Source organism: Lepidothrix coronata, unplaced genomic scaffold, assembly GCF_001604755.1.
Source record: "Lepidothrix coronata isolate B3197 unplaced genomic scaffold, Lepidothrix_coronata-1.0 Scaffold193, whole genome shotgun sequence".
NCBI lineage: Eukaryota > Metazoa > Chordata > Aves > Passeriformes > Pipridae > Lepidothrix > Lepidothrix coronata.
Window position 1 is genome coordinate 1 of NW_016690373.1, and position 26,082 is coordinate 26,082.

Consider the following 26,082-nt stretch of genomic DNA (forward strand, 5'->3'; position numbering starts at 1 on the left):
TTTTTTTTTTTTTTATAACCTTTTTAAAAATGTCATGACAGATACCTCCTATGGATCTCAGCATATTATCTGCATCATGCTCATTTTGATCCTATGCACGTAAGCAAGGGCAAAGTACCACAGCACAAAGATTTAAGACCAAGAGAATCTATTATGTTGTTTTGTTTTGTTTTGTTTTTTAACACAAGCAGAGTTAGACATGCAGAACTTGCATGCACTTACTCTCATCCTGTAGCCTAACACCACCATTGCTGGAAGGAGGCCACAGGCTTATGACTAACATAATGATATATAACATAATAACATAAGGTGTAGAGAAATACAGGCCTGGTATGACAGCAGGGTCCCCTGAGAGTGGGCTCACAGGACACTGTAGAGCAGGTACAGGATGATAAAAAAAGGGGGACAGCCTTGGCACTGGAGAACTTGGGGCTATAAAGAGCTCTCCAGTAGTCAGCTAAAGCAGTGCAGACTTGAGAACTGGACAAAGACAGTTTAGGGATTACACAAAGAACAAGTATGTAACATACATAAATGGCATCACATATAATACAATTGGATTAAAGTGGAGCTGTAGACAAATGAAGAAAGAGTAAGGTGTAAAGGGATTTTAAAACTCCCATAAAATAGCCCCTTATTAGTTCTTTGCTTTTCTCAGCAAAGAACTTGTTGGGAACACACGGATGACCAGCCACAGCCCCAACACCCACTGCTTGACAAAAGCTGGCAGCGCTGACCCTAGAGGGGCAGTGGGAGGGTAAAGCACAACACCAAAAAAAGGACAGACCGGAAGAGTGTGCCTACAAAGAAATGAACAGCATTATTATTCCTAATTTTTTTCTTTTGTTTAAGTAGTAGTAGCATTTTTTAATTTCTTTCTTTTTTCTTTTCTGTATTAATTAGCTTTCACCTAATAGTTCTTTGATTAGACTGAGAATGGTGTGCTCCCTTTTTCTTTTCCCCCAGAACCAAACTCTTTGCATAACATTAATAATTGTAGCAGAGAGTGCATCTTTTGGAAATTTGGGCTTAACAATCTCTCCAAGGTCCCAGACAGTATCTGGCACAGTCAGAAATACCATAAAGATATCCTGTCTCCCAGTCTGGCACGTTAACTACAGGACCATTCTTCCTGCCTTTGCTTTATTTATTACATTGAAATAATTATTATGCATACTGAGCTCTTTGAAAGTACATTGCTATAAATACTAGAAAAGTCATCACATTGTAATTTGAAAAATACCAACTCCTTTTGTTTTCGGTACATCATTCAAAACATGGATCCATTATGACAGACCCCAGGGAATAATACTGCCCTGACTCATGGTCCAATAATACACAATTTAGTGCACATCAGCGCTACGACAAAGACAGGCATTGCATAACACAATGACAAGGGTGAGTCCTGCACAGCAGAACAATCAGTTTCTTTTCTCAAAGCTCAGGGCTCATCTGCAGCTTGTCGGTTGTTACTAATGAACGTGAGCTTTCAGAAACATAACCAACATGAGTTCACCTCTGGACTGTACACTTAGTTTTTCTGCAGGCCCCACTCTTAAGCCTGCTGAGCAGGATCCAGGTCCTTTCTCAGGTACCAAGATTATCCTGCACACTTGGTTTCCTTAGACACTTTTGGAGTCCACCTTCTCCCCTCAGCTTCCCGTTAGACTGCAGTGTACGATTATAGCAATTTGTGACTTGAGACAGACATTGCAGGCAGGCCCTCTGAGACTTTCAGTCTATGCAGGGGCAAAGATGCGATTTCTTTCTTCCATGCCATTACGCTTTACAGAAATGCCTGCTCATTAATGTTCAGGGAGCTTCCTTCCACAGGGACACATCTCAGGCTTGTGGAGGTAAGTGTGGGTTGGGTAATTAAATCTCTTCAAAATGCTCAAGTAGTTAAGTTTACAAGTGAGTAGCCTGTGTAAATGCAAGGCAGATGATGTGCTATCTGGAGCACTCTTCAAGAACATTGAGTGTGCAGAGGTGAAAGCAAGCTGACAGCTTACAGTTTGACAATACTTTTAGCGTCCTGTAAACACAGTTCGCCTCACAGCTAATTTCTGATTAAAAAAGTAAACATGAAACCAGGAGTTGCCATTCTTTTTTGGTCCTTTTTTTGGAGCACTTTCTTTGACTTTGATCTGGCAGCTCAAACCCAAAGTGAACTTCACTTTATTTTTGTCTACTACCTAAGAATATATGTTAACTGATATTCTGTTATCCAGGCAATTCCTACTGGGGCAAAGACACTGACTGCAACAGAAAATAATTTGTGGAGAGGAGAAAGAGTAAGCTGATGGAGAAAATGATGTTCATGACAATAATCAGCTCCATGTCATGGACTTAAAATGGGAAAGGCATGCAGGAACGCCAGCATTCAGCATTGCCCTTACTGGATGATTTCATTCACACAAGCTCTTGCACCAGCCTTCTCCCAGAGTGATAAAATCCACAAGTAATAGTTTCTCATAGGCAAGAAATGTCTGTCTGCAGCAGTCCAGTCCCAAAGCAAACTTCAGGTGGTTTATGATGCACTCAGAGCCGTTAGTGTAAAATGCCAAATTTCTAGACTACTTTGTATTTATGAAGCACAAAGTGATTTGACAACCAAAATTCTATTTGCAACATTTAGTGAAGTTGTAGCTGGAAAGTATCAGTTTCCGTATTATATGTGAGGACATCAAAGTACAGCGAGATTCAGCGGTTTAGCATTATTTATGACCTTTGAAATACCACCCACATTCCCTATTGTGTATGCTAGCCAACTCTGTATGGTAGAGTGGTTTAGACACAGGTTCAGGGCCGTTTTTCACAGACCTTCAAGGTACCGAGGACCATTTCTTATGCAGTAGGTCTTCCCAAAATTCAGTATATCCTCATCTCATGGGAGCTTCTGCCTCATTTAAACTATGCTACCTTGAAGCTCACTTGGTAGAAAAGGTAACGTGGCAATCACTGCTAGCTATGCCTGGTTAAGACCGATGAATGTAAAGACTGAGAGGCAACTTTTTAGTTATTTTTCTCCCCTATTCACTTACATTTCCTCTTTGCCTGTCCTTGGCAGGTAAATTCTCATGGCTGCAAATGTTTTGCACAGAAAGCTGATGCGCTGTAAGAGTTAAGTGCTGTATTGATTAATATTTCCTCTATTTCTTTTTTTATCTTTGATTTACCAGACATTTTGAGGAGGAACGATATCTTTTGTAATGAGGCTGGCGGCATGCCACAGTGATGAAAGATGCCCTTGTAACTGGAACAAAGAATCTCGGCTAAGGATCCTGGTCCCAGTGGGGGCTTCGCCGGGATTCTTTATGCTCCTAAAATGTCTAGTAAAATCCTAGTTCCAGACAGACACCTCAAAAGAACCCACAAAACCCAGGTCCTGACTTTACCGTGCCGTCTGCAATGGCTCACACTAGGCGCACGGAGGCTCCCCGGGAGGGCAGCCCCAGCCCGGCGGGGAGCGGGGCCCGGCCCGGGCTCAGCGCCTCGCCCGCCCCCGCAGCCCGGGCGCGGCGGTGCCGGCGGCCGCAGCGCGGCGTCTGCGTGCGGGGGGGCCCATGGCCAGCCCGCCCCGGCCGGCCACACCATGCCGAACAGGGCCGGCCTGGACACCGCGCTGAAGATGTCCCTGCGGCGGAAGTCCTCCAAGATCCACTCCTCGGCCGGTGAGGAAAGAGCGAGGCGAGGCGGGCGGGAGCGGCGCGGGGAGGAGGCGCCGCGGCGGAGGAAGGCAGGCGCGCCGAGGGAAGGAAGGCAGCCGGCGCCTCCATGGCGCGGCCGCCCGGCCCCGCCGCCGCCCCCTCGCCGGGGCCTTTGGGAATCCCGCAGTGCCGCCCCCGCCCTCGGGGTCTCCGGTCGGGATGGAGGTGCTCGCAGGCCGGCGCTGCCCGCCCGCCGCCCTCGCCACAAGGGCACCGCGCACCCGGCCCCCGCCTCCAGGCTCCGGCCCGGCACTGCACCCCGCGGGGCCTCCCTAGCCACTGCACCACCTTCCGTCGGCCGGTCCGTCCGTGCGTCTGTCCATCCATCCATCCATCCATCCATCCATCCGTCCGTCCATCCATCCCATCGGGACCCCCTAGGGCCCTCCCGGCATCTACACTCCACGCGGGAACAGTCCGGAGGGGGCAATGTGCCCCCCTTCTTTCTCTTGGTTCTGATGGTTTTTGACAGGGAAATTTCTGGGTGGGCATCTGCTCAGAGGGCAGTATGGCTGGTGGAGGGGAGGCAGGGGTGCCCCACACCCCACCTGGCTGGTCAGGGTCCTCTGTCCTGTGTTCTGGAGTGGGAAGAGCATCAGGCACTGCAGTGAGCCTGCAGAGAGGTAAATGATAAGATTTCTTAAGAGGTTCATGTAGGAAAATGTTTTTCAACTAGCTCATAAGAAATATACAGAAATGGAATACTTTGAAGGTAGAATTCTGGTCCCAAAGGACTTTGACTTACTTCTGTAGGACTAAGGTGCATTCAGAATTTAGTTGTGGTATGTTGTACTTAGGGATAGATGAAGCATTGGTGACATTGTCAGTGACTTACAGACAACACTTCCTGTGCAAAATATTTAGGTGCTTAGTACGATCTCTGCGGTGAGTAAGGGTGCAGTATAATGCTGCTTTAGCACTTTTTGTTTCAATAAGGAATGTGCTTTTGAAGCACATTTCCTGATCACCTCTACTTTGGGTGAAATCTCAGAGCACCTTGGAGAGCATTTGCTGGATGGCTTTTGGATGGTGCTGTACTTGAAGATGTCCTCCAGCCACTTGTGGCTGTTCAGCTCATGGAACCAGGCTAGTGCTAACTGGAAGGAGAAACCACCTTTCCTTTGGCTCCTCTGCACAGCCTGGTCACTCCAGTAATATTTCCCTGTTTGGCCTCACTCCTTGGTAATAAGGACAGAACTTTAAGGACTTCTGCATAGCTGCTGAAGTAAGTGGGATGCTAAGCAAAGAGGTGTGTAATGACAGCTCATAGGAAATGGTAAGGTTTCAGAGTAGGATTTAGCACATTACCAGCTTTACTTATCTTCAGCCTAAGCCATTCAGATGAAACAGTTGCACTTAAGCAGATTCCACTTTCCAGTGTTTGGGGTTGTGTCCACTTCTGCAGTCCAATCTGAAACCCTATCCTCTTACAGGGAGGCTCCTTTTCTAGAGCTGGAGTTTGGCAGATCTGTTTGTGACCTAAAATTTGGAATCCAAACCGAGGTTCCCTTCGGATATTGGATGCTTGGCACTTGGAGAGTGTTTAGCTTGAATGTGGGATACATAAGGAATTTAAGGTTTAACTTCTGTAAATCACAGACTCAGACTCACAGAATGGATCAGGTTGGAAGGGACCATAGTTGGTCATCTGGTCCAACCTTCCTGCTCAAGCAGGGCCATCCTAGGGCACATGGCACAGGATTGTGTCCAGATAGTTCCTAAATATCTTCAGTGAGGGAGACTCCACAATCTCTCTGGGCAATTTGTTCCAGAGCTTGGTCACCTGCAATCCACCATTGTACTTGTGGATCTAGGTGGTTAAGTTGTGCCTCAGTTATTCTCTGGGTGCTTGAGGCACCCAGATCTTCTAACTGGGACTTATCTATACACAGCTTCCGACTTTTACATGTTCTCTTCATTTCACATAAGTACAATCCAAATTAGATCATACTTTGAAGAAAGATGGGGTTGCTGTTTAGCATTATGATCACTGCTTCCTAGCTATTGAACAATATATTTCCTATCTGGAGTATTTTTAAGGTTTGACAAGAGTAATATTTATTGTAGGTATATATAACGCCTAAAAAATTACATAATAGAGGTTTGTGTGACTTACTACATAGAATTATTAAAGGATATGATTGTAGTTGGTTTAGGACACTGAGCAAACTGATGGCTTAGAACAACAGAGCCAATCTCTCTGCCACCCAGAGAGAAAGTCCTGCCTTCCCCATTCCTGTGTATTCCCATTGCCTTGCTTGTGTCAACGTTAGACATCAGATGGTTACATGGTCACCTGGATCAGTGCTGATGTGGCTCACTATCAGCCTGTAGAGTCTGAATGCCAGCAGGGAACAGAAAGGCGGGAACTCTGTTTGCTACAGCATGCTGTGGCTTGGTGTGCAGACCTGCTGTCTGTGTGGGCCAAACAGGTTCAAGTGAGGGGCTTTGGGCTGTGTGAACCCAACTGTAAAAGCATACATTTGGAGACTGAGCCACTGAAAAGCAGTACAGATGTGGTTGTGTGGTAGCATTGCAAAGACCTTTCTGAGCTGAATGGTGTGGAGGGGGAACTGGTCACACTCTTTTGTGATCCTTAGTTAGGATCAGGTAACCCTATCTCTATCCACCAGGATTTTCTTGGCACCTATGTATCAGAATGTTCTACCTTCTTTCCTTTTTAGAACAGAAGATCTTCCCTGCTTTAAAGACTTGTAGTTTGTTTGCTAGTTCTGTTTACTTGTGAGGGAGTTTTGGTAATCTTAAAGTATTAGGTTTATTTTAGTTTGGGTCACAGAGATTTATTTTCATACTATGTAAAATATTTTAGTAGCTTATAGACATTCTTCTTTAGTCAAGAAGAACACTACCTCTGTGTCTAATGATATCTTTTCATCTCAGATTTTCTACACTCATACAGTATGAAGTGTAATTGGTATATTTGGTAAAGTTTTAAACTTAACACTGGTATGAAGCACTTTCCAGAAAAGCAGATGATGTGAAAAGGAGAATTTAGAGATGGAAAGTCACCTCCTGCCACTCAAATGATCAGTCCTGTTCTTTTTTATGCATTTGCTCATTAATCGATTTTTTTTTCTTTGTACAGGTAAACCTTTTTATTGCTGTAATGTTGTACCAGCTGAACTAAATTGATTAGATTTAAATTATTCTCAAAGAAGTCTCCAACTCCTTACTGTTGGAACCACAGACATCAAAGACTAACTTTTTCTTCTCCTTCCTGCCTCCTTAAAATCACTAAAAATAAGCAACTGTCGATAAGACATTGGATGAATATACAATGGCATTTTTATTTTAGGGAAAAAAATCGAATTCCAACTTTATAATGGATTAAAGGTACAAATGATCTTGATGTTATTTACTGTGGTCTTTTTCAACTGCTCAATGATACACATCAGCAAGAAAAAATATTTTCAGTGTAAAGGCAACAACAGAATCTTCTCTCAGTTTATGAGGATCTGAAATATAAACATCATTACATGATATGAGACAATGCTCCTTTTGTACGTTTGCCATCTACATTTCCTGTGAAATACTTGCTTATGGTTTATGCTGTCATTTTGGTCTTAAGAACAGTGACTATCTCTTAGAATCACTTCTTTCTAAAGAATCCATCTCTTTCTTTTGTTGGAAGAATGTCTGTGAAAGAACTTCTTTGGGCTATTTTTGTGCTGTGATATCATTACCATGGTTGCTACTGTTGGGAAGTGTCATACAGAGCAGTTATAACATCACACAGGCCATGTATTTTGCTCAAAGCTTCTATCTTTGAGAAAAAAATGGTTAAGCATTGGAACAGGCTCCTCAGAGAAGTGGTTGGGTCACCATCCCTGGAAGTGTTCAAAAAACAAGTAGACGTGGCACTTTGTGATATGGTTTAGTGGGCATGGTGGTATTCGGTCAAAGGTTGGACTTGATGATCTTAGAGGTCTTTTCCAACCTTAATGATTCTATGATTATTTGATTCTATCTGTAGCCATTTACAGCCATTACAGGTTAGACATAATTCCTATAGATATATGTAAAATGCACAGGAGCTATAGGTGAAATAGTTAATCAGCTTTGCATTAATTACATACGGCTGTTGATGCTTCAAATAAGGTGCAATTTGGTATTGTGGAGGACAGGTTCAGATGGTGTAAGAAACACAGTGAAGGCTAGAAGCTTTCACCTTGAAGCTCATTCGAGTCATGTCTACTCACGGGATATCTACATCCTATTTTGCAGGAGGATCAGCAGTTGTCCTGACTGCATTCTTAAACAAGCATACCCTATGGAGGGGGTCAGCAAAGTGCTGAGCTAAAAAATTCCTAAAATACTAACATTTAAATTTTTTAACTAAGAACAAAATCCCTATTCTGCGTGAGAAATGTACCTGGCAGGAGCAGTGACAGTAGACCTGTAAACAGAGGGGTGTACTTCCTCAGCAAATGCTTTAACTGCCCGTGAACATTATCAAGAGTTATTTAAACATTTAGCAAGACAATTGCAACCATAGCATTGGCACACAGAAATTCTACCCTGAGAATGTGATGAGAAACTTTTCCAGGTGAAGACTAAACCTCTACTTGTTTCATGTCAGAAGTTACTCCTAAATGGACTACTTTAGTACATGTTTGTTTATGCACACTTGAAGTGCGTGGTGGTGATTTTGTGTAAATGTGATGGAGCTCTTGTTTCTTTTCATCCGTGTTTAACTGGCATGTAACATAGTATAATGTGCAGCTCACTCAATCACATCAAAGGCCCAGTCCTATTTACATAAACACCAGTGACAATTATGCCTTTTGACAAAGAGCTCACAATAAACCCCATGTTTTACGTTACTACGTTTCTATAGTAGCACAAAGGGGAGTCTTCTCAATCAGTGTGAGATCTTGCTCAGCTGTAAAGTGAGGTGGTGACAGTGACAGGGCTAACTGGAGGCCAACTTGAAGTTCTGCTATCTTGGGTAATTCACTTAAAGCTTGTTGGTTGTGATGAGAGTCAGTTTGCATTAGGATAGGAGGGAATTTAAAATACCTCTGCTTACAACACTGATTAGAAAAAGATGATGTGTGCACAGTTACTATGGAGCAACTTCATAAATAGACAAGGTCCTAAGTAGTGTGGCAAAAGAAACATTTTTTTTGCCTTATTGTGATGGGGGAGGTGAAATCATGAATAAATCCATTAAAGATCAAACCACTCAGATGATGAGGAATACAGTTATTCAGGAGTTGGTTGGGAAGATAAGAGATTTAACTAAGATTAAATTGAGTTCTTAAGATTAAATTAAATGAATGTATTTAATAAAAATAAAAAATTCCACTCCACTGTATAGTCAATATATGAACTCTCTTACGTTATGCTATTTGACTATTCATAAATTCATTGCAGACAGACATATGTACTCTCTCTATGTACTGTCTATATATAGGAACTATTTTATTCCTTCTCTGCTCCACTCTCTCTCCACAGGTCTTTTGTTTCAGATTTTAGTTCCCTAGCAGTATCTGCTTTTAGTGTACCTCCCTGTGCTGAGTAAGTCACTGTTTTCATTTTCTGGGTAGACCTAAAAGCACTGCCCTGCTAGTGTGATTTGGCAGGAATGCTGTTGTAATTAAAATATCTAACAGTATTAAAATAACAGTATTAAAATATCTAACAGTAAAATATCTAACAGTATTAAAATATCTAACAGTAAAATGACTGCAAGGAAAACTGCTTGTCTGTTCAGGGTCCTAGAATATCGTCAAGATGATAAAATTGCTGGGTATACTTCCTGAATGAAACTTACTGGGTATGGAAAGAATTGTCGTTTGGTATATTGCATTTTCATTGCCATAAGATTTGGATACAATCTTGATCTCTGCCAACTCTGTTGGTGTATTTTTATGTGGAAATCTATGGCTTCAGAAATGATGTTACTCTCAAGCATTCCTTTTTTTTTTTTTTTTTTTAAAATAATTAACCCTTCTTCCCTCCTCAAGAAGTTCCAAGCTGATAGCTCCCATTGACTCTACATGGCATTTTGGATGATCATCTGAAAATTGATGTCAGCATCTCAAACTGATCACTCCTTAATTAGTTAGTAATGCACAAAGCATTTTTATTGTAGTGAAGCCCTGCTATAAACAACCATGTTATCCATTTCCGCTCTTCTAGAAAGTTGTCAAGTGATACTCTGTAGACTTGCTACATGGTGGTACTCTGAGCTGGTTCATTTCCCTTTGACCATTCTTCTTTGAGCTGTCAAGTATACCCTTTAAATAATCTTTGAGTCTCAGAGAGCCGATTTGCTACTTGTGAAGCAATATTCTAAGCACCCATGTTAGCTTTAGTACTATGACAGATAAGTGTTTCATATTTATTTTCTTGTACCATCTTGCATTGTGGCAGATTTTAATTAGTCTGTAATAGCACAAATATCAGAATATCTGTTACAGACAGTGTCTGTAGAGCCTGATAGCCAACACGTTCTTTTAAGGGATAGTTAATCACAAAGTCAGTCTTGTACATATAGCTGGAAGAGCAGAACAATATATTAGACTTTGAAAAGGCAGATGAATATCTCTGCAGCAACAGCTTTCTGCTCCTGGGACAGCCCTTACGTGTAGCAGGCCTTTTTATTGACACAAATATTTTCCTTTCAGTCTCTTATCTTTTCTAGCTCAGCCTTTTGGAGCACTTGTGGGTAGGTAAGACATGACATCTGAGAGCTTTAGATAACTCTAAAGCTTAAAGGTAAACTCAAAGGTTAACTAAGGAAAAATCACTGGTTGATTATTGAGGAAAAAAAAGGTTAAATTTTATAAAATTTGATTTTTTTTAGTGCAAAATAAAAAAAAAAAAAGAATTATCAATATTGAAAATGTCTTGTTTGAAGTTATTCCAGTATTTCTTAGGAAAGCTCTCAGATTTTTGATTAGCATTATTGCCACCTTTTCATAATGAATCCTACCTACTAGAAAAGTTCCTGGGCAGTTTCTTTCCAGCCCCAAGAATGGATAGATGCCTGCCTCTTTGAAAGTTCCAGGGTCTCAGACCACTGGTTGAGACCCATGTCTTACCATGGCAGTAATTCTTGATTCTGGACATTTTTTAATATACGATTACTGGAAGCTAGAATGGAGCAAGCATACCTGAAAACAGAAGATGCAGAGTTTTGTATTTCAAGCCAAGGCACAATAAGGCAAACTTGACATGATACAGATTTTAATGAGTGACCCAGTCAAACTACCTACTTGCACTTGTCAGAGAAGCGACAGAATCCATATAGTTACAATGCCACATACATCCATTTATGTGACATTCAGAGCAGGTTTCCCGTAGAAGAAACCCCAGCTAGAGGTGTAGTTATCCTTGTGGTGAGCACTAAACCTAAATTAAAAAGAACATGAAGTGTCAGTACCTTAGTCTCAATACTCTCCATGTTGTGATGAAGAATCATGAAACATACTGTGGATTTTTCACTACATTTCCATGGCTATTCAGCCTTAAATAGAATATTTTTGTTATTTCTACTTCTAATTAGCCATTTGGAAATTTTTGCATTGGGGGATCAGTGCAAAGAGCAGATAAATGAGAACTTGTCTTCCATTGGACTAAAATGGTAAGAGCCATGGTTGTGTCAGACTCATCATTCATAACAGATCCAACAAAGTGTGTCGGATTGTTTAACCAAGGGTTTGGTCTGATGAACCTACCTTCTTTTAGACTGTTGTAAATCAGGATTAATACAACTAAATTTAATGTATACATTCTATAAAGCAGAGAAGGCAGCCTTATGTCTTATTTAACACTGACTGCAAGCTCTTGATTTTTAATTCCTAATCTCTTGAATGCAGATAACCAAACATTTATTTGATTTCATCAAATAAGCAGGTAGTCAGGAAGAGTGAAAACAGAAGTGTTTATCTCCTTACAATAACATCACCCTGATGAATTTGCTACTTTGAACAGAACGAGGGCTCCTGTGTTATCTCCTGTTGACCCAGCACTGTTCTGCCTATTCGTACAAAACACAGTAAAAGCAATCTAAGATCCCGTGCCTGTGAGATCTAGGAACATTCAATGCAATGCTTATACAAAGGATATATGAAACAAATACCCCAGACTTTTCTGTGCCTTTAAGTACTCTAAGCAAATGTCACTTTAACTTAATAGATGCAGTTTATTTGTAAATGGGAGACAAAAGATACTAAAAGAATATGTGCAAAGTCAACCTCAGCCATCATAACTCTGAAACAGATACAGAGGCTACATCTGCATTTGTCATATCAGTTACACATCTGGGAATCAGGATTTAACTTGGAAACTTTAATCTGAAATCCAGTTGACATTTACTCAACATTTCTGCATCACTGGAAAGGCTCACCATAGTTACTGCTTCAGTGGTCCCATGGCTACTGAACTGAAATACACTGACATCCATCCTGGTGCCTTGTTTTCAAGAGGGACAGAAAGACAGGGGAATTAAAGTATGCAGGGATTCCCTAGACTGGTGAGGGGACTACTCCTGCTTTACAGATTAACAGTCAGATCTTTTTCCTAGAGTTTCACTAATACAAGTGTACATCTGGAAGCCAACGTTGTGCCATTTATCTCCTTGGTCATAGGAGGTAAAAGGAGCTTTCATGAGAGCTTAGCAGACAGAAGGGAGGAGAGAGTGCTAGCCTTTTCCTTCCAAACCCTTCCCTCAGCCAAACTAATCCTAATCCTGCACTACCTGGAGATTGAGGACTATTCACTCTTCACTCCTTAACTAAAATCTTGACCTTTGCTGAAGTTTTCCCACAATCTTCAGTAAGCAAAAAGGTTTATACCCCCTGGTTTTGACTGAAGTGATCTTATCTACAAATCTGAAATTTACTTATCTGGTCTTTAAAAAGTTTTTAAATCCTACAGGTCTTCATTAGGGTAAAAAAAGAGGGTGATCAGTCTTCAGAAAGAGAAAGGAGTGGCTGAAAAGATCCAAAATATTTGCCTATAGAAACAGGCCCTACTAAATATTGGTCCCCATCTTTCTTGTAGGCACCCTTCAAATACTAAAAGGCTGGAATAAAATGTCCCCAGGCTGAACCTTCTCCAGGCTCAACAATCCCAATTCTCTCAGCCTTCTCCTCAGGGCTGTTCTCAGTCTGTTCATCCCCCAGCCTGTATTGGTACTGGGCATTGCCCTGACCCAGCTGCAGCACCTTGGGCTTGGCTTTGTTGAGCGTCATGAGGTTCCCATGGGCCCACTTCTCAAGCTTGTCCATGTCCCTCTGGATGACACCCCGTCCTTTAGGCATGTCAGCCACACTACAAAGCTTGAGAGAGATATAAACTCTGAGAGTGTTCTGCTTCCTGGACTATGTTTTCTGACATCCTGAATTCCAGGTTTCTTTTTTTGATTCTGGAACATGGACAGCCTTTGGATACAGCTGGCAACCAAACCACAAGGGAGTTCTATGCATTACCTACTCAAGAGGTAGGATGGCACGTGTCTTCCAGCTAATGCCAGTTTATCAAGAGCTTCCTACTGTGAGATGTATGCTGTTGCTAAAATTGCCCAACAATATAGATGTAGCTTTCCCTAGTGCATTCCAGGTAGCCCTTCTGTCATGGGTTTCTGTTAGTTGGGACTGTGAACCCAGCATTTTCCATACACACTATTGCCCCATTACCATTCCCTCTTTTCTGACAGAGTGTCTCATAGGAGGTGTGCAAAATCCAAGATCCTAGAGTAGACCAAAGAAGGTCTCTTTAGTTGCAGGATCTCCATTGAAAACAGCCGACGAGGAAGTCTTACTTTGGCTCACAGACACACCTGCCATTTAAATTGTTGTCCATTTCCATCACTGACTCCATACTCTATGCTATTGTAGCAAGGGATCATGGGAGTTGTAGTGCTATCTCCCTTAAGTGTGCTTAGCCATGTTGGCTATGGTAGTTCAGGTTAGATGGAAAGGACCGTGTCTGGCATGGCATGGGAGAGAGAGCAGTAAGTGTTCCCAACCTGGACTGCAGAGAGACCTTAACAGTCCTAAACTTTTACCATCAAGAAAGACTGGGCTCTGAATAAGAAGATTCTGCAGTCCTCAACAGTGGATGGTTTTGTTGAAGTTTTGGCCAGCTAGCTGATTACCTAAACCATTTTATTTGACGGCTTTCTGCCAAAGCCCAAAAGAGAGAAAAATGGGAATAAAATAGCTGCAATAATAAATCTGATATGATTTTGTTGAGACAGTGCAATTTTGTGTCATTGCTAAATAGCATAGGATTTAAATAATTTAGTACTCCTTTTGGTCCTTTTTGCTTCATTAGGCAGCCAAAGTCCCAGAGTGTGTGTACGTGCCGTTCCTGCTAGGATTGCTGTTGTTTACAGAGACATTAAACTCTTTTATCAGTGTCATCTTCTATGTAGACAAATTTCAACAACCAAAGGCAAGAGTTAATCTTATACCTTCTTCCTGCCAGAAATTCTCCCCCCTTTTTTTTTAATTAAAGTCCCTTGTAAGACACCCAGCACTTCACACACAAACATCTTGCTAAATTTCTGCATCATTGTTACAGGCTGCAAATCAAATCAGAACAGTTTTGCCCACTGATGAGATGGTAGGATTTATATTTCTATGTCTCAGTTCACGTCTAATCAGGGCAGATGGTACTATTGGAGCATATACTGTCATTAATTTGGGACTCAGCAACTGTAAACAACCATATATTTTATTTCCATCAGAATCAGTACACAAACTAGCATTCAGTAATAAAATAGCAGTATCCTAAGGAGAAGCCACAAAATTTACTGAGGTAGAGAAGGACAACAGTGATGTGGTACCTTCTGTCTTTGTGGGGAGCTAAAGCTGTCTCACTTCAGCTCCAAGTATTTTGTAATCAGTGTTTCCAGAGAAAGGGAATAACTTTAGTTATCTACTTCATAGGGCATATGAAGATTACAGGCAGCTACGCAGTATTTATATGGTGCTGGAAAACAGAAGAAGGTATACAAATATATTTCTTTAGTCAAGTAAGTTTACAGCCATTAGAGTTACATTTTTTTCATAGTTGCCATCTGGCTTTGGTGGTGTCAGGCCTCATGAAACTAAGTCCACTTGGATATTCTGGGAAAAACCAAACAGAACATGACCTCTTATTTAATCCTGTATTTCTTATAAAGGTTCATTGTTACAAGGGAATTTTATAAGCCATATTTCTGTAGGTTTTTGGCATTATTTTTTATTGTTTAAATGGTTTATTAACAGTGATTCTACACTAATATAAATAATTCTAATAAGGAAATTGATATATTATTTTTTATAGACTAAAATTTAAGAAGAGTGATTAACAACCTGAAGAAGGGGGAAGGGAAGTCCTACATTAAGAAGATTGGCAGTGCTTCAACTGGAAGACTATGCTGTGACTGAGGCTATAGCCAAAAATAGAATTGGATTAACAGAAGAAAAGCAAGTAGCTAAAACTAAGGTCAAAGCAGAAATAGATGCTTTAGAATTATCTCATACACCGAAAGATAGGAAGAGATATTTGAGGAGTTTTCCTATTATATGCACCTGTAAAAAGGAAAATCAGTTTACAGTAAGAGAAACTGTGAAAGATCACTCAAATAGTAAGTCAATTAAGAAGAATTAAGCTTTAAAATGTGAGGAAAAAATTACAATAACTTTTTCTGGTTGTTTATACAGGATTTAAGATGCATACTATCAAAAATAAATTTAAAAATAAGCTGTAAAAGATAGTTGTAGTAATACCAGCACTTAAAAAAGAAACAGTAAAAATGAGTTGTCTAAAAACTCTCATTCAGGTGGGGTAACATAGTGACCAGTCAAACTGAATAGGTTGTGCTGAACTCCTCACCAGAAAGCAGTCTTAACTAGATAATAACAAGTTCTACCTGATGGCAATTATTACAGCTCTGTTTACACTAATGAGTCCCAGATCCATAATTTGTGGGTGAGACAAGATAATGCACTGATAAGAAGACTTTAAAATAGGAGAAAGATAGCAGAAGGTCATGTCTATAGAGATTTTGGTAGGATAAGTTATAACCTATAAGAGACTTGTCCTTTCTTGTAGCTTTGAATTTCAGTCAGGTGAGTTTTTTTGAAAGGAGGAAAGGTTGCACTTGTTAAAAAAATTTATTTTTAATGCCTTCAACTCTAATGCTTTGAGGTCGATAGTGACCATCCTTATGTCTTCTTCAATTTTCTATGTGGAGAAGCTGAAAGCCTGTTTTCCTAATAGGTAGGTTTATACATCAGTAATGTAAGGGTCTAGTAGCAAGCAAAGCCCATGTCTGCTTTTTATTGTAATGGTTTTGTTCTTTTATCTGTGATTAGATATTGCTTGGTAAAAGTGTAGCTGAAACTTAAATTTGGACAGCAGACAATTATACATCTATATCAGAATAATTCCTTCCTCTAATCATGTGTTCCTGTTGTCATATGCACTTAAACTGTGTGCTGTGAGCACCTACAGTGGTGGCTCTCAAAAGCTGCATGGTAGGAGTTATGTTAAAAATGAAATGTATCCTTAATGTGTGAGACTTCAAATTTATTAGGGTGTAAGGCTTATCAGTGATGAGGAACTGTTGTTTTAACAATGAGCTCAGTATTAAGATAGTGACTGAGTGGAAGGGATTTCTCTCTATTGAGAAGTTCTACTCTTCACAGCAAAATAGAACAGCTGTGGGGGAATACTGTGGTAGTAATATTTCTAACAAGCTCTAAACATGGTATAACAAACTAATGCTTACCAGTTGGGGGCTTCTGCTCCTATATGGCTAAATATCTTCTGTAATAGTCTGTGAAGAGAAATGAGGCTTTTAGGCTTTCATGAAAAATAGCTGTATGAAACTTGTCCCCAGTAGTTATTTCAGAGAACTGAGTGTTTGCTTTGATGTTTTATTTAAAAAAAAAAAAAAAGTGAAACATACTGGGGATGGGAGTGACTACTTCCCTTTCACAAGGTGTCTCCACTTTCATGAAGATACTTGACCAACCTGTATATAATCCAGGAGTGGCTATAGGTCAGGATTATCTGAAACTCTCTCCTGAAGAGTTTAGCACCAGTTTTGTGTCTTCAGCCATTCCTTGCCCTGAATATAAGGAGAGAAAAGAGTTACTGACATCTAGCTGATAAGACTTTCTTAGTCTTATCAGACACCAGTGCTTGCTGTACCTGGATGGATGCACTGTCATTGGAAATTGAGTCAGCCAGTTGTTGATATTCAGCTTTCAGCAGTGGTTGGATGGTTTCCTCTTTTTTTTTTTTTAATTCCTTTCCTCCCTAGGGCTACTTTTTAATGAAAAACTCCTCCAGTACTAGCATATGAGTCATAAGCATAATTTCCTCTAAATTCACAGCAGCCTATGCAATACTAGATAATTAAATATTGAAAAGGTCTGTGATTCTTGTCTTTGCTCATTCTAGAAGCCATTGCAATAAAACTCTGCCTGTTGCAGGCAGGTACTGGAGTGTCTCAGAAGTGACAGATGGATACAGTACAAATGTACTTAAACCTCAGAAATGATGCAATAGGTCAAGATGAATCCTAATCTGATGGAAAACAATCATTTAATGTTTCAGCAATGACAAGCCCTGTGTGAACACTAGCAGGAGACCTATATGGTCACAGCCCCAGCTGGTCCAGTCAGCATAACTCTGCCTAAATCAAATTCATTGTCAACAGTCTGCAGCAGTTCAGGGGCTGATGTATAGGCTTCCCAGAAAAATCTGTGGAAACACCATAATATATCTCTTAGAGGTCAAGCCACTAAGACTGTTACCTCTCTTTTGGTGAGGGGGGTGGAGGGAAGAGGAAAGAATATTTTTAAAACTCATACAGTACAGATGCTCCTGACAAGGTAGCTGTTCCAGGAAGAACAACCAGCATAAGAAGGCTTATTATGTTGGGATTTTTTAAATAAAAATGCTTTATTGGGGAAAATGTCTCCAGCTATGCTGTAGTTCAGGACTTCAGCGTAACAGTAGCAGGTGGCTGCAGCATTGAAATAACTGGCAATTATATTTTTGATATAATATGCTTCAAAGGGAAAAGGAAGAATCCACATGAATTTCTAGCTCAATAAGCTTTACTCTCATCCTTGATCTGGTCTTCTGACTGAGGCTGCAGAGCAGAGATAAGCCTGGCTGATACTGCAAACCTGTAAGCTTCTCTTATCTGTGACTAGTGCTCTCTTCCTTCAGGGAACAGGCAGGGGAGTGTGATGGCAGCTTTTCTCTTGTCCTTGGTTAAATATAGAACTGCTGTTGAGTTTTCCCTTTTGGAAGTCTGTTTATACATCCATTAAACTGAAAATAAACTTGTCCTACACCAAAGATATTCATTAAGTTCACAAGTCTGTTTTGAGCTTTGTGCAGATGAATGTCTTTGTTAAGCTGTCCTAATCATAACTGTTCTGTGTTCTGGTTTTGGTAGTCCTTGGTGGTACAGATCAGTTGTAATCAATATGAGAGGTTCTGCACTAGATTCTACACCTGGTGCTCAAGGCTCAGAGTACAGGAACTATTCTTTTGGGTCCAAATGTAAGAAACCTGAAGTGCAGACACCTATTCCTCCACTCCCTTGCTCTTCTCTTGGGGAGGTGGTGGTTTCAGTCTAGCATTCCAAGTCCTCTGGAAACTGCCATGTGGTGAGGAGGGCTGCTAATTCTTGCACCAGCATATTTACTCTCGTTTGAAGGTGCCTTGAAAGGAAGAAAATGCATCTTAGGAATGTGCTACCTCTCTGCATATGTCCTGTGTTGTGATTGTGATATAGGACTGTGGAATCCGTCTGCCATGTATCTGTTATTCCTAGAGCTCTGAAAATAGTTAGCATGAGGTTTATTGTCTTCCTGCTGGTAACAGTCAACTCTGTTGTCCACTCTGCACTGGGGATGGTATTTCTTGTTTCTCTCACTGAAGGAGTGTGATGGGTCTGCGTGGGTTTTGCTCATAGCTCTGGGCTTCAGTGCAGTCTTCTACATGGATGTGAAGTGTGCCCTTCACCATGTGGGATTGCTGAACAGTTCTTGTTCTGAAGGTGGAGGACTAAAATAGTCTGTCTGATTAACAAGACAGTATTAACTTTTATCTTGCATTATGTCAGACTTCAATGTAATTAGTAGGTATTACATTAGAAAAAACACCAAGAGTTAAATAAGAACATGATAGACTAATTTTATTAGTTACTGCACTAGGCAGTTACAAAAGATACTGTTTTGTGCAAGGCATTTGGATGCTGCTTGACACAGCTGAAAGTATACTGCAATTAGAGAGAATGAATTGGTTGCCAATTTCCTCTCTTGAATGCTTCCATTAACAGTCCCACTAACAGTTGTAGTGAACCTTTAATGAATACAATAAGCCACATAATCCACATAAGCCTGCGTGGCTTGGTACATGGTATGTTCTGTAATGGTACCGTACAGTCATGTTTTCTATCTGATTTGCTAAGTACTTTATAAACAGTGCGGTATGGCTTCTATTAAAAAAAAAGTTGCCTCAGTGAGAATAAATTATAACTTCATTTTCTCTTCATCATTTGTTTCATATCTACTTGGTTCTTTGTTAAGCATATCTGGAGAAAACCAGAAGTAACGGAGTAGTAAGGATATAGTTGATTTGTTATGTGCTGTTCTTAGTTTAACATTCAATCCTTAGAACTTGTAGTATGATGCTGGATTACCCTTTTGGGTAGGCTCATTTTGGTGGCTTGTGCAAGCAGTGGAAGTGCTCTGTGATGCAGACAGTATCTGCTTTGTGCCAGTTCAAAGGCATGTCTGAGTATCTAAGGCAGTAGTTGGATGCTTATGCCTGTACCAAATAGTAGGACCTTCATCTAACAGAGCCAGGATGAGGTAAATTTAGGCCTTGCTTCTGCAGCAGCCTTGTCACTCCTTCCTCCAAGTGATCCTTCCCTGTTGTCTTCTGCATTACATGTAACATCGCTATAAAGTAGAGAGAAGTGGTTTGAAGAAATGCTGGGAGGAAAGACTGGCTGTATCCATCAGTCAGTCCTTGATGATCAGACTTAGTAGTCTTTCTTCCCTCTTCCAGAGGAAGGGATATATGGATTTGAAACCCTGGGATTCAAGGGAGTTTGTTTTAACCTTAGTTTCCTACTCCGTAGTCAGATGTCTCCTTGTAAAGGCAATATCAGCTGTCTTGTGTGGCATATAGGTGTGCTCAGGGTATCCCCACGTGGTCATATACTTAAATATATTCCTGAAGGCTGGTGTTCTGCTAACATCCTCTGGAGTATGGACTCATGGGTTTGGGGATGTTATGTTTCTGTTTTGGACAAATGTGGATGTAAAAGGTGAGAGACATCTGGGGAATTTGGTAAAGGTGAGTTGAGAGTTGCCCTCAAAGGTGCTGAGGGGGAGCCCCACTGTTTCAAAGATGGCTCCACCCACAGGACCATTCTCTTACAATGCCATAGCACAGGTCAGCATTCGGGATGTTGAAGCTGTCAGCAGCACTAGTGAGGAAATGGGGTTCGGTAAGACATGGCTGGCTTGCTGCTGGTTGAACCCTTTCCAGTGGCAGAAGTTGGCAGCGGTGAGATGAAGACATGGTGTTGGATTCGCTGTGCTTTTGCAGTGGGATCCATCACAAAATGTAGAGGGACTGTCACTGGATTGGTTGGCAATAGAGCTGTCTTCTGCCGTGTTTTGTTCTTAATTGTTAAAATTTGCCCCAATACTGTTATCAACTCATCTGGTCAGGGAAAAATATTCATCCTGGTGTCTGTATAACAGATGAGATGCACTGAAGAAACAGTGCTTTACTAATGTGTGCTTTCTTTCTACTGAACTCTTCCCAATACCTGTACACATGCGTGCAGACATGAGAACAAACATGACCTCCTGAATAAATTGTTTTCCCAATGCTCTTACAATTTAATAAAGCAGTGGGCTTGTCTTACTGCTAATCTGACTGCTGTAGGCTGAAGGCAGGTTAGCAACTCTACTGATCATGCCTGTTGCTTTTAGCTACAAGACCCTCCCCTTACCCCATTAAGGGTAGGAGCAATTGTGTCCATATATCTCATAGCTGCTGCACAGTGCTGCCTAGTGAACAAATGCCTGGTCTAAACTGGCTTTGACAAATCCAATGAATTATCTGCAGCCTAGTTCATTAACCAAGTCTGAACAGTGACTACTGTGCTATTAGTATAGTGGTGTATTTTGCATGCTGCTTTTCCTCTTCCTCTCCTGCCGCCTCTTGATCAGCACTGAAGTTATGAGGGTACCTGCTAATGCCCTGGATGTCTAGAGCAGGGGTACTGTGTAAATAATTCATAGGGCTTACAGGTTTCAGGCAAGTCTAGTTAGAGTGGGTGGTGGAAACTGAAGTTGAATGATGATAGAAGATGCACAGTACTGGATCTTCATCTGATGCAACTTTGGATTTTGTTAGAGCTATTCTAGATCTCTCTGTGGTAGCTGAAGCCAGCTTTCCCCAAGACTCACCAGACTGCTTATCTTAGTTGCCAGAACAGAGCTACCTGTACCGTATAGCCTGTCTGCCTGCTATGGATTCCTTTGTGGTTTTTTGGTTTTGTTTTGTTTGCTTGTTTTGATTTTTGTCTGGTTTTGGTTGGGGTTTTTTGTGTGTGTGTGTGTGGGGGTAGTTTGGGTTTTTGTTTGTTTGTTTGTTTTTGGGTTTTTTTGTTTTGTTTTGTTTGTTCATTTGTTTGTTTTAAACCCAATGTGTTTTGGTATGTAATGAGGATTGCTCATAAGGGAGTTGCTATGGATCCATTAATCATTAGAACAACTTTCATGAGAAGAGTGTTGGGGCTGCATTAAATCTGTCTTGAGAACCTGTAGGGAAGAGGCTGTGCTTGGTCTCTGTGCTTGTAACTAGAGTGTATCATCTTTGAATCTTTAACTTCTCAGTTAGACTTTGGCCAAAGGCCAGAAATTAGGCCATAGGGCTTTGTTAGACAAGAATTGATAAGTGATGCAGTTTGCTTTTGGATTAGTGGATGTGTGGCCTTTTCTTTTATGAGGCATTTTTTGTACATGTTTCAACTGTTAAATGAGTTCTTGTCTGGCCTGTTAGAAGGCAGCAGTCTCAGGCATAGGTCAAGTGCTACTGCCACAGGGTATGAGGAATGCATTTCTTTGCTTTATCCTGTGACCCAAGATCTTGTTAAATGCTTTTATTTTCCCTATTACAGAGATCTAGCATTCTTGCCTCTAGAAAGAAAAAAACAGCTAAATCAACTCTATAGCACTTTTAATGCAGACTTAATGTAAGTGCAAATAAATGCAAGAAGCTGTAGTGGCTTCAGGCTACTTACAGCAAATAGAATTATCTTAACATAATGAATATTTGTCTTTTGTTGGTGTTTACCCAAAATGATATTAAGAGTAAAAGGATGAAACAAAAATGCCTGTTCTCTTTATTGATAGTATTACATTGTTTGCAAGTATTTAATCTTCTTTATTGACATCAATATTTTGGTTTTTTAAAGTAGAAAGCCATTTAATGTGGAAGCAAGTGCATTGATAAGTGAGACAAAGGCATTGCTAACTGGATTGCAAGGATTATCTATTAATAGTCGTGCTACTTTAGTTTGTTTTGGTGGTCCAAGTTAGTAGAACACAAGCTAGGTGGAAGGGTATTAGTTCCCAAAATTGAAAATAGTTCACTATCATTATTTAGTATTATCTTTAGATAACAGATGTATAAGAGACATTACTCCTATTTATTTAAAGGCTGGGTTTCTGTGCATTGGTTTTCATGTTAATTGGAAAGGAGATCCAGTGACAGTGAGTGAGAAGTTGGTTGTCCTGCTAGTAAAATCTAAGAACTAATCTGTTCCTGCTGCAAGGTTTTTTCCCCCTACTAATGTTTGTAAATCAGTGTTTGAAGAACTGTTCTCTGGTAGTCTTGAATGTCTTCATGAAAGTCATAGATTACTTTGACTGACAAAGCTGTATTCCTAATATACATGGCAGGGGTGGTCTTGCTGTACAAGTACAGAAGTGGCTTCAGAGGTGCAATTAGCTCCTATGTTTTGTCATATCATATGTTGGCAACATTGCAGAAGGCATCTTTACAGTAGGATTCTGCGTCTCCTACGTTTGAATACTGGAAGATGCCTCTTTTTCTAGCCACTAGCATGGGAATATGAGTGACTGTTATCCTCTTCTGTAACGATAAAATTTATGGTTTGTGCTTTAATTTTGACTGTGATTGCTTGATAAATAATAGTTTCCGGAAAGAAAAACACTTTGTAAACATCAAGGGCACTGGCTAAAGGTAGTACCAAGCTAATCTAGGAAGAAAGGTAGCTTTATTGAAAACTTGTTCTCTCTCCCTTTGCATGCTAGGTGTCTTAGAAAATGCATTTTTTTAAGATGATGGCTGCACTTGAGTGTGTGTAGATGGGACAGTGTTTAGAGCTGTCCCATAAGAAGCCTCTAAGCATACATGCTTATGTAGTGAGTAGTAAGCAAGCAGCGCAGATTTGGTGGTAGGTGTACATCATTATTATCCTTAGAGCTTGCCTAGTTTTATGGTGCACTTTTGTAAATAGTAATGAAAAATCATACTTCAGCAAGATGCTTTTCTTTCAGACAAGCTGTGGGGGCTTCAGGCCACAATACTCTCTCTGTTGTGGGATTTGGTGTACTTCTTTGCTATTAGCCTTGAGATTAAGGCTTGAAGTCATTCTTGAAATGAATTAATGTTTTAGTACCTTGCTGGATTTCTTACAAGAGAAGTCAACAACTTGGAATACTAAGTTATTTAAACTACAAAACTTCTCCAAGCTGCAGTAAATTATTTTTCTTTAAATTTGAAACTTATTGGTTGCTGTAAGACTGATGTGAAACAAAAGACTGCTAGCGGATGGGACAAAATACCTTTACTGCTAGTCAAAGGATGCCTCACAAAACAGAAGGTAGCATAACCTGACTGTTTTTTCAGGTTCTCATTTTGCTCTGGAAAAACCACTTGGAATTTCCTTTCTTCCCTTCGCCTTTTGAAAAGGAAGTATTTGAAGTAATTTTTTTCAGAGAGGGGAATATAGGAAGGTATCCTTTAGAGGATTAATAGATTGTGATGAAGCTCAGATTTACTGATTTTAATATTTATTTAAATAAACAGAATAGATATGTAAAAAGCTGAGTCCTCTGTAGAGCTTATGGCAGGATGGACTTTGGTGCACAATAATGAAATCAAAATTGTTATACTTTTTGCCATTAAAATTCCATCAACGTGAATTAGCTGACTCATCACTAATCTCATCAAGATTAAGAGACCTTAATCTTACTCAAACAACATTATAGCCCAGAGTAAGAGGCTGGAAATTGATTTTTTTTTTTCATGTTTGTACTGCATGTGTTTGTATACATGTGTTTACTATTTCCCAATATACAGCATGCTATCAACGGCTTGGAGATGATCTGATAAAAACTGAAAATTCTCTTACTAAATTATTTGAGGTTACATTCTCAAATACTAAATTATTCGAGGTCTCCCTAGCTGCTGAGCTGCTCTGAGAATTAATTCCCTTACCAGTCTATGGTAGGGAACCTGAATCTTTGATTATACAAGCTAGGGAAATATATTTAAAAGAGAACCTACAGCTACTGTTTCATTATTAACAAATGCCTTTTAGAAGAATAGTTTTCATGACCCTGCAGGCAGTTCTATGCATATCTGTTAATGTTTGCCATCATGAAAGAGTAAAACTGGTGCTCAATTCAAGTTTTACTTCAGGACTCTTTGAAAAGATGCTTTATATAAATCTTAAAAGCATGAATACTGGAGGAGGGCAAAGAGCAGGTTTCTGAACTTAAACAACATCCAACTATGAACAATAAACAGAAATTGGTTATACCTTAACTCTTGGCTGGAAAATACTCTTAAATGCAAGTGATAGTAGCAGTTACTACCCTCCTTGCTACCTGCATTTGTAAAGTTGATTTCCTTACTAGGAAAACAGAGCTTGAACTAGTGGGGTTTGATACAACAGTACAATTATCTTAAATCATTTGAATACACTGTGTGAGAAACCGATGCTATTTTTTAATATTCAGCCATTCTGAATATTCAGCAGCCTCAGACAGAAGGGAGTAGATGCTACCCCCACCAATCTGTTTGGAGTTGACATGCTAAAGCTTTTTAACATCTTAGAATGAAATAGCAGTTAAACTAATATTGGGTGGGATGATGAGGTGTAATGAGTGGAGAACTTGTCAGTTTATCCCAACAAAAATCCCATGAATTTTCGTGATACCAAATCCATTTTGAAATTATTCAAATGTGGGCTTTCTAACTTAATATTTAAACAAAATGTCCTATTTCTGCTGTAAGGTACTAAGAATCCAAATAGTTATATAACAAATATAATTTATGTCTAAATATAACTGTAAAGAAGTACATTCCAGACTTGAGAAATCATTAGCTGCTACAAGACTTGAGTAATTGCTAATTAGTGTGGTTTGTGGCCAGTACTCATGGAGTCACTAGAGTAGGAACAAATGCACTTAAGCCAGTTGTGGTGTTTGGTTTCTGGCTTTTAGTCCTTATTGACTTGCCAGAAACTTGTCCAATGTATTGACTGGCTTTCCATTCTGAAGTACAAAAAATGAAGAGATATTTGCTTTATTGCAAGTTATTAATTGGGCGAAATTTGTTTTTTTAACAACTTGCAGGATTCTGAGCTCTGCTTGTGGCTGTGGGCATTGTGCTGGTTTCCAGTGCTGTGCTGCATTTCTCTTTGCCCGTCCCACTGACTGTGCTTAAGGAAGGTGCCTTGCTGGCCACCACCTGGTAGATACACAGTCAAGTAGTCACTTTGTGTGGAATGAAGGTGCTACAGCTGTTCAGCACATAGTGAAGTGATCATGTATTTGAGGGTGTGGGCAGAGGAGTGGCTGGAAATCTGAACTCTAAGTGTTAAGCAGCTTAAACTTCTCTACAGAGTAGTCTTTGAGGAGCACAAATCTCTTACTCCCTGCAGAAGGAAAAGCTCTCTACCATTTTTTAGTAAGGAAGTTAAAGTACAACTGTATGCAGAGGAAAAGTGGATACAATACTATCTACTCATGGATTCATCTGTGTAGGGAATAGATAATGTTCTCAAGCATTGTTCTCAGATGTTTTCCTCATGCATTATGCAACATGCTTCCCTAATGAAAGCAGGATAAGAGCACCTAAAATTTTGAGCTACCTTCCTCTCCTGAGGAAAAAGCACTTACTTGTAGCTAGCAGTGTCTTCCATGGTTTCCTGTCATTATGTTGCTCATAATTATTTGATATCCCTTACGTGATTATCTCTTGCCAGCCTTACTGGTGCCAGTTGTCAGGTCATGTCTGATTTTCTGCTCCATGCAGCTTTGTG

At 40.2% G+C, this 26,082-nt stretch overlaps 1 protein-coding gene across 3 annotated transcripts in view; it reads left to right on the forward strand.

Moving 5' to 3' along the window:
* Positions 1-3,565: 3,565 nt before the first annotated feature.
* The window catches only part of ATP8A2 (ATPase phospholipid transporting 8A2), a 325,416-nt gene continuing 302,899 nt past the window's right edge, over positions 3,566-26,082 (forward strand). For 2 of the 3 annotated variants that reach the window (XM_017831595.1, XM_017831597.1), the window contains exon 1: positions 3,584-3,674. In XM_017831595.1, the coding sequence (XP_017687084.1) occupies positions 3,596-3,674 (79 nt within the window). In that variant the 5' untranslated portion in view covers positions 3,584-3,595. Of the gene's footprint in view, positions 3,675-26,082 lie in introns of all 3 variants that reach the window. The other variant, XM_017831596.1, reaches the window with a different exon arrangement.